General features: G+C 46.4%; 1 protein-coding gene across 2 annotated transcripts in view; it reads right to left on the bottom strand.

Moving 5' to 3' along the window:
- Pde7a (phosphodiesterase 7A) overlaps positions 1-5636 on the bottom strand; it is an 84654-nt gene extending 79018 nt beyond the window's left edge. For both annotated transcript variants that reach the window (XR_005091695.1, XM_028864521.2), the window contains exon 1: positions 5469-5636. Coding sequence is in view for 1 of the 2 variants with exons in the window: in XM_028864521.2 (XP_028720354.1) it covers positions 5469-5606 (138 nt within the window). In the remaining variant the exon portion in view is untranslated. The remainder of the gene's footprint in view (positions 1-5468) is intronic.
- Between the last annotated feature and the right edge of the window lie 4138 nt (positions 5637-9774).

The raw sequence follows: 9774 nt of genomic DNA on the forward strand, positions 1-9774 counted from the left end.
CTGTCCACCACAGTTAGTGACATCACACTGGCGAGTTCAGAGAACATGTACAAAATCACAGAAGACTTCACAAACAGCACTCATCTCCACAGATGTCTACACAACACACCCTTTCTCCCCTTCCCCTACGTTTACTAATTTGTCTAGAAACACCTACTGAATCTTCAGCCCTTGGCCTAAAGGTCAACGACTAGACTGGGTTACCACGGCTTATTCCAGGACCCTAGGTGTTTCATCACACTTGATAACTCCAATATGCTGCTAATAACCCCGCAGATTTTTTTTCTCAATCTGTACATAAAGGGCAAAAAAGAAAGCAAATTGTTAAGACAGAAATCTCAAAGTAGTTTTTTAATTATGAATCCTTTACATCTTCTAGCATCTAATACAAAGAGTCTAATAAGTGCTCTGTGTTTACCAGAGTCTGTGTGGGTTTTTCTTTGTATGAAATAGTGTCTTAAAAAAAGATTTTTTCACATAGTGTTGCATACATGTGATTCCAGAACTCTGGAAGTTAAAAGTAGGAGGAAGAGAAGTTAAAAAATCTCCAGCTATATAATTAGTTCAAGATTAGCCTGGCTACCCGAGACCTCGTCTCAAACAACCAAAACGGAGTACGGGGGTGGGGTGGGGTGGGGGAGACGGACACGACCCACAAGAATTCTAAATGAGATTGGAGCAAATGTAGGAAGCGTAAAGATTTGAGGCCAGCCTGAACTACACTGTGAGTTCCAGCCTAGCTGGGACGACACAATGAGGCTATATATAAAATAGCTTATATTCATATTCTGCATCCTAATACTTCATTCAGTAAAAGTGCTTATATTTTAAAAATTAAAAATTAAACCTCCGGGGCTGGAGAGATGGCTCAGCGGTTAAGAGCACTGACTGTTCTTCCAGAGGACACAGGTTCAATTCCCAGCACCCACATGGCAGCTGACAACTGTCTGTTACTCCGAGATCCGACACCCTCACATAGACATACATGAAGGCAAAAGCACCAATGCAAATAAAACAAAAATAAATTTAAAAAATAGTAAGAAAAATAAAAAAAAAAATTAAACCTCCAATTTCTAACCCAAATAAATTGTGTTCCTATGCCTCTATCTTTGTTACTTTTCTGTTGCTATGGCAGAGCACCATGACCAAAGTATGTAGTTCATCATCCAGGGAAGCTGGGCCAGAACATGAAGGCAGGAACAGGTGGAGAGGCCATGGAGGAATGCTGCTTACTGGCTTGTTCTCATGGCTTGCTCAGCCTGCTTTCTTATAGTACTCAGAACCCTCAGCCCCAGGGAGGCACCACCACAGTAAGCTGGGCCCTGCTTCATCCATCATCAATCAAAAATAAGCACCATAGGCTGCCCACAGGCCAGTCTGGTAGGAGCATCTTCTCAATTGAGGTTCTCAGATAACTCTGGCTTGTGCCGTGCTGACACAGAACTAGCCCACACAGCCTCCAACCCCGACTAACACCCCCAAGTGCAGTGCCCCAGCACCCCACCAACACACTACTCAACTCTCACACTTAATGAACCATAAATATGTAAAACACCAATGGTGAATACAGCACAATCTATGCCTTATTTCTTTTCAAATATGAACTTTGTTCTGAAAGACTATGTAACAGGCATCCAAAATGGCAACACACAGGACTCATTTATTATCCTCACTTTTCAAATAATTCAAGAACTTCATATTAGTTGTTTGAAAAAGTAGCATATGCCTGGTTTAAGACACGATGCCAATGCCTCTGCCTAAGAAAGACCAGTATTGCAGAGGTGAATTCTCCAGGAAGCTTTACTTTTGAGCACAAAACATTAACTGGCACACAAATCTTTTTTTTCCCACAGGATAAATCTTTTAACTTGGAAAATCTGACTTTGTGCAGCATTTTTTGACTAATAATCACTTTGTTCCGCAACACTCAAGTCCATAAGCTAAATATCCCTAACAATGCCTTTAAAATCTTGCTAGCTTGGGAAAATTTTTTTCCATCCCTCGCTTGGGGTATGTCGGCTGGGAACCTGTGCTTCTATCAGGGTGATCGGCCTGTAGCTGCTTCTAAGTCCATTTCAAATTTTCTGCTCCTCTGAAAAGTTTGCTCAACCTCACAGGCTTTGAGAGAGATGATGTTCAAATCTATTTTGGTTGCTCAGAGTCTTGTTTTAAATTTTTATGGTGGGGAGGTGGGGAGCAGGCACAATGTGGAGGCCGAGGACAGCTATACAGAGACAGTTCTCTCCTCCACCTGTCTGCAGGCTCTGAGGACTGGACGTGGACGGCCAGGCTCCCACGTTCCGCAGCAAGTACCCTGGCTACCTGCTCAAAACCTTTTCTGCTAGTTGTCTGGGTCATTTTCGAGTCACAGTCACGTTTGAAACCAAATTTTGGATAATGATCCCTTATTCTACATTGATCTCCGACTGTTTTCTATTCACAATTGATGCTCAGCTCAGTCTGAGGTAATTTCATCTATTCATTCATTCAAATGTTTATTACTTACCTACCATGAACTGGGCTCCTGTACTGTGGTGAAAATAAAGAACTGAAATGAGAGCTAGTTTTGAACCTATTTTAAAATAAAAAATTGTAATTAAAATTGTACTTAGTAACTGAAGAAAAAAATTAAGTCTCTTAAATAAAAATCACAAAACCACCTAAACTTCTACCCAGTTCTGTAACCTTAAGCTTAGGAACTAAAGAATCACTGGTAATGGAAGCCTGTGAGTCAATCAAAGAAAGGCCTGTTTCAAAGAGCCCTGAATATGATTCCAAGATTATCTACCTCTTCTTTTCCCATTACATATCCCCATCTACCCCCAAAGTACTCAGTATCAACACACAATTTATTATTAACTGATACACAAAGCCTTGATAAGGATAATATACCCATCTTAGCCTCTGGGTAAGTTTATAAACCCTGTAACAACTGAGCAATGTTGTTCAGGAAATAAAATATTCATTAATGAAAAATTTCTATCTCAAACCTAAGGAATTCCAACATACTCTCTGAAGACCTAGAAACTGTTTACGAGTTTTAAGAGCTGGTAAAATAGGTGTCATTCTGCAGGATCTGCTTTATGTGTCAATGTCATGGTTTTAAAATTCCGATACCCATTTAAATCTTAGTCTAGGAATGAGTGAAAGAAAAAAAATGGAGCTTAAAGTCATGGTTTTAAAATTCCGATACCCATTTAAATCTTAGTCTAGGAATGAGTGAAAGAAAAAAAATGGAGCTTAAATTGGTCTTTGTGGGTTAATTACGACGCTGGGTAAAACTCTTGGGATCAGCCTTATTTTCCGTCCCTTGGAATCCTCCTCTCATCCATATCCTCCTCAGGGAGCAGGGACACTTAACACATACTGTATAACTTTATATAAAGCGATTGCTTTACTATTTATACATAACTGAAAGTGGCTGTTGGTCATGCCTGGTGATCTAAGGAAGTCAACAGTATTTAGAAATAAAAAAGTTACTTCCGCCGGGCGGTGGTGGCGCACGCCTTTAATCCCAGCACTCGGGAGGCAGAGCCAGGCGGATCTTTGTGAGTTCGAGGCCAACCTGGGCTACCGAGTGAGTTCCAGGAAAGGCGCAAAGCTACACAGAGAAACCCTGCCTCGAAAAACCAAAAAAAATTAAAAAAAAAAAAAAAAAAAAAAAAAAGTTACTTCCATTGAAGACCTTTAATTAAGCTGGGCAGTGGTGGCGCACGCCTTTACCCCAGCACTTGGGAGGCAGAGGCAGGCAGGTCTCTGTGAGTTTGAAGTCACTCTGGTCTACAAATAGTCCTAGCTTCCAGGACAGCCAGGACTGACTATTACACAGGGAAACCCTGTTTCGAAAAATCAAAAACAAACAAACAAACAAAAAAGACTATTATTAAAAACCTTCTCACCAGTCTTCAATACCTCTTGAATTCTGCACTGGAAATTATGTTAAACAATAATGAAAATATAGCTCACAAACTACCCTTCAAAGTAAGTAACAAAAGTATTATCTGAAATCCCACTTAGTATTTTACACTGAATTCATTAGCATACTACCTTGTATCAGGAAAGAGTCTGACTTTAAATAAACAAGAATTCCTCAAAAGAAACTCAAATGGAACCTCTTACTCTATCTACCTTGCAGGCCAAACAAACAAACAAACAAACGGGACAAAAGGCAATAACAAATAGAATCTAGTGGAAATCTACTATAAGCAAAAGCAACGTTTCTAAAAGATGCTGTCCATGTTACCTGTTCTTTAAAAAAAAACTTGCTCTCTGGGCAGTGGTGGTGCCCGCCTTAATCCCAGCACTTAGGAGGCAGAGCCAGGAGGATCTCTGAGTTCAAGGGCAGCCTGGTCTACACAGAGAAATCCTATCTTGAAAAATTAAAAATAAATAAATAAAATTAAAAAATGCCTTGCTCATGATACTTACAATATAATTGAGGGGAGAAAATAGGCTACCATAAAAGGTAATACTAAGTAACAGGGAAAATTAGAATATTTTATTTTACAAAAGGATCATGGGACCCAGCGTGATGGCTCAGGCCTGCTACTTGGAAGTCTGAAGCAGGAAGATCATGAGTTAAAGGCAGGGCTGTAGAGAAAGGCTCTGCAATAAATAAATAAACAACAAACAAACAAATATACGGCTGGGGCTCACTGGTTGGAATGCTAGCCTAGCAAGTGCGAGACTCTAAGTACACTCCCCCAGTACCCACCCCAAAGTAAACCTCATAAACACAGAACTTCTGGCGGAAGGCAGTGAGGGCACCCGGTTCATATGTAAACAAAGTAAAATTCTTCTGTCTCATTATTCTAAATCTGGCAACCAAAATTAACCCAACTACGGAGTTGAGCCAAGGACTTCATAGAAAAAAAAAATAATAATGTTCAGGAGCAACTGGTGTTGGGCCATCGGAAACAAAGTCCTTGTGAATGCTCCTCGGTGTGGTTCCTCTCCTAAAAACTCCTTCATCAAATGAGAAAACTGATTCGAAACCATCAACTTTGCACACGAGTTCCCGGCACCTAAGGCCCATCCGCTAAAAGGAAGCAGTTCGGGTGAGGACCACAATGGGACATCTAGGCCCATTGTTCTGAGAACCTCGGGACCAGCGCAGCACGGCAAGGCACGCGAACCCGCGCAGGTGTGGGGGGAGGGCTAGGGGGCGGGGGCGAACAGGTGTACTCCGGGTCACCGCTCGGGGACAAGGGGCCCAACTGCAAGGAGATGCGGAGAAAGGAGCGGAGGACAAAGTCACTGCTGGGGCTAGCCGCGGGAGTGACGACGGGCTAGCACCGGGCGGGGGGTCGCAGAGGCCGGGGACACGGAGCCCAGCCCAGGGCGAAAGGCTGTCCACCGAGAGGTGGGCAGAGCAGCCTACCGTGCCCGAACAATGGCCCGGGCCCCCTCCAAGAGAAGACAAAAGCGCCGAGCCGCGCGCGGGGTGCGGGCCCCGGGGCGGCGGTTACCTGCGAGAGCTGCCGGGGATGCGGGCAGCCGAAGAGCGCGGAGCTGGAGCTGAAGCTGATGGCTCCTCGGCGGCTGAGGACGTGCTGCGGGACCGGCCTGTCCAGGGGCAGCACCGGCAGCTGGTAGCATACTTCCATTGAACACGCCCGCCGTGCCTCCGCGCGGCGCCCGCCACTCCGCGGCCGCCCGCCCCTGCGCTGCGAGGGGGCCGCGCCGCGGGGACCCGGGACCGAGGCGCGCGCGGGGCGGGCGGGCGGCGCAGACGGCCGCGGACGCCTCCCAGCCCTCCGCGCGGCCGGCGGCGGGAAGGGGCTGCAGCAGCGGGCGACCGGGGGCCGGGGCACCGAGCAGGACCGGCGGCCGGCGTTCCGGGGCTCCGCGGCGCGAGAGCGGTCCGGGGAGGGGGGCCCGGTGCACGGGCGCGGAGCAGCGAGCAGCTCGGCCGCCGGAGCCCTGCCCCTCCCCTCCCCCGAGCCTCACTCCACTCCGCCGCCGGCGGCGCGAGCCCGGCGTAATTCACACTTTGCAGCAGCGGACCCTGCGCCAACCACGGCCGCCGCCGCCACCGTGACGTCACGACGCCGCGCCGCAGGCCCCGCGCCCCGCGCCGCCGCCGCCGCCGCCGCCGCCGCAGCGCCCCGGAGCCCGCTGCTGGCCGGGACTAAGCCGCCTGCGTCCTCGCCACTCGGCGCCGCGCCCCGCGCCGCCCCGGCCCCTCCCGCCTCCCCGCAGCTCCCTCCCCGCAGCAACCCGCGGCGCGTGCGCAGGAGGGTGGCGCGGGGCATCCTCGGGCGCACGGACCCCGGAGTTCGTTCGGCCTACGCCACGGGCGCTGTGTCGCCCGCCCGGCTCCCCCAAAGCCCGAAGCACCGGGCGCCCTCATCGCGCTCGGCCCGGCCCGCCCCGGCTTCCCGGCGAAGCTTCCCCTCCTGGAATTCCCGTCCTAGCGCTTCCCGGGAGACCGCTGCGGCGGTGACGTCAGCAGGCCTCGCGGGCACGGTCCTCCCGCTACGTCACCGCCCGTGCCCCAGCCAGGCAAGGCTCCCCCGAGGCTGGCCTTGGCAGGTGAGGCCCCAGGCCATCGGGGCCTGCAGGGCAGAGAGAGAAGGACCAGAAACTCCAGAGGGATGGGGGTCTTTGAATGATGAGGCTGAGAAAGAAGTGAAATTCTGCCACCAAGGGAAAAAAACGATGAGAAATGACGATATCGAGAAGACAAAGGGACAGGGAGACCGAAGTTCCTCTAGCCAAACGCGTCCCTTCTTTGTTTTAGCGTTTGCTGTTTAGGATATAGGAAAAGCTCTTCACCTGTCTTGGTAAAATGAGGATAAACTGCCAAAGCTTTTCAGCAGGAACTGACTGTCCTGATGCTTTCGGCATCAGATTCTTCAGCCTGAACAAGCTCTCCCCTGTTGGCAAAAAGGATTTGGATCATTTCTCAGGGCATCTAGTCTCCCAGTTATTTGAGAAGATCATTGACAAAGTGGCAGGTCTTTGGAAGTACAGTGCTGAGCCTGAGCTTAATGATGATATAAATCGAGTACCGAATACACATGATCAGATAAACGAACAAAGGTGTATTCTCTTACTATTTAAACAGCGTGCCCCCTATGTATTTTCACTTGCCTGGCCTTCATTGTTATGTGATACCACCTCCTGTGTCGTGGAATTTGTCTTCCCTGGATGGTGAAGCATTAACTGAGCTCTTGTAGTGCAAGACCTGGTCTCACTGTCTTTGAAATCCCAGTTATTCCCTTAACATGTAGTAGATGTGTTAAGCATCTCATTTGGGACTCTGCTGAGTACTTTTGCCCATTTACTCTTCAGGAAATCCTTATCATACAACAGACTTAGAGGTAGACTTATAGAAACAAACTTGCCCCACACCTTACATAGATACGTCCCAAGAGCTAACCTCAAGCGATATGTACTCTACATATGTTGGACATGGTGGCACACACATATAATTGCAGTTCTTGAAAAACTGGGGCAGCAGGATGAAGAGTTGAGAGTCAAGGCCAGCTCAGACACCATAGTGACTTCAAAACTAGGCACACTACATATTGAAACCCTATCTCAAGCAACAACAAAAACCATTTGAGTACCTCTACACAAAGCTGGTACTGGTGAAAAATTGTGTTGAATAAAATATACCACATTTAATAATATCCAAGTGTTAGTTAATGAAATAATAAGATTCACCACTCAGTAGGCAACTGAACAGTATATCTCCCTCTAGCAAAGTATATTACAGTGTACCTCTTTGAGCGAAGAATCCTGGCAGATATGGTCCATGCAGTGTTTTTACCCAACGTTGTAGTCACATAAGTAATTTGATCCAATTTCTACAGATAAGCAGTCAGTTTCCAAAATGAAGTCACTTGTCATAGTAAACTCTGGTCTGTCTTCAGAGCCCTAAGTTTTTTCACCCACCATGCAGTGTGTCAGGGAAAGAAATTCATTTGTTTTCACTGTTCTTGGGGGAGGCATTAGGGTTCATCAGAGAAACACCAGAAAGGATAGGGGTGTTAAAGAGAGATTTTTAAGAAATTGGCTCAAGATTGCCAAAGCTGAGATCTGGGGAGTAGACAGACAGACAGTAAGAGTTGATTTTGTATTCTGGGATCTGAAACCTCTAAGAGAAAACTGCTGGGCTGAAAACGCAGGCAGGATTTCCACACTGGAGTCTTTAGACAGAATTGCTGCTGCTTCAGGAAACCTAAACCCTCCAACTGAATAGATGAGGCTCGGCTACTTTGATAAAGATAATCTGCTTAAAATTTATAGAGTGTAAGGGTTGGCAGCATCTTGACCTGTGTTGTGCCAAACAACTGGATGCTGTAGTCTTACCAAGTTGACACATAAAGTGAACCACCACAGAGAGAAACTTTAAACTTAAATAATGAAAGAAAGAAATTCCATTACCTAAAGCAACAGAAAGATAGATACCTAAAAATAAACGTAAAGGAAGTCAAAGGTTCATACAAAGGATCCTTTTATATGAGTAGACTACAGTAGATTTGGATGTTGAAAAAAATGTCCTCTGAATATAAATACTTAACCTACTAAAAAAACCTGCCACCCACCAAGTTAGTCTATACAGTTACATGATCATGGAGCATAGTCCAGTGTGTTTTAACTAGACATGCAGATTCTAAAACTGCCAGAAGAAGATGTTAGCCACAACACTCGTATGAGATTTTTAAAAACAACAAAAACCAAAGTGAATATAAAGAGTTGGATCAAAGAAGCAGAGTCATTGAAAGTGGTACCAAAGGGATTTATTATAGAGATTTGTTATTAAAATACAGGCTTTCCTATGGAGAAGCTGGTGTGGTGAGGTCAGGAAGGAATGATTACAGGCTCGTAGAAAAGCCACTAACCCGGAGCGGGAGGGGGAACTGAAGAACCTTATGGAAGGCCTTTGCCTCCATGTCTAGTAGTGAGTATGAAGTCACTGTAAGTCAGCATACAGGCCGATGGGAAGAAAAGTCAGCTGCACAGAGCTAACAGGTTTGGACAAGTTGTGACTTATGAGAAAGAACTGGAACCTGTGTCTTTTCCTCACTGTGTCTCACCCCAGTGACCCAATCTGTAGAAGAAGCTGGTACCTACCATTCACCAAGGAGCTAGTCCTGGGTACAGAGCAGGCCTGGCTGCTGCTCCTCGACACTGAGGCAAGGTGACAGAGTAGGAGGCATTTGCACAAGTCACAGTGGCACCTAGGATGTGACACAGACCTCCAACAGGTAATGACTTCATAGCCACTTTTCAAATCTTGCAAGTGTCTTCTATGGCAGCTGAGACCAGAACCATAAAATGGGGGTGGGGGAGACAACGTCTTGGAAATGCAGTCCTAGTTAGCAACACTCATTGGCATACAAAATCACTCCAGCCCTACACTTGCCACCCTGACATCCATGCTCACTTACTCATTTGTTTTTCAGCAGAATCATACTTCTTCCTGTAACGTGTAGCTTTCTCTAGAACAACCCAAGACAGATCACTCCCTCTCCAAAAGAGATTGCAATGTCTTCTTTGAGTTATATTCATTTCTCCACTTGATAAGTTACAGTACCTCCCTGATATTCTGAAACTTAAATACTAACATATAAGGCTACCTACCATTAATCAGTAGTAGAAGAAGGCGATGGAGACAGGTAGAAAATATTTGGCTAAGATGTACAGGCCTGTGTCAAAATGCTCATAACTATTGTTCTCGTGTCTGCATCTGGTAACATGCCTACGACTACTATTTATAACTACCACCTTTCTCTGCCATGAATGACCATTTCATACTCCCTT

This window comes from Peromyscus leucopus, chromosome 5 (assembly GCF_004664715.2).
Source record: "Peromyscus leucopus breed LL Stock chromosome 5, UCI_PerLeu_2.1, whole genome shotgun sequence".
Lineage (NCBI taxonomy): Eukaryota > Metazoa > Chordata > Mammalia > Rodentia > Cricetidae > Peromyscus > Peromyscus leucopus.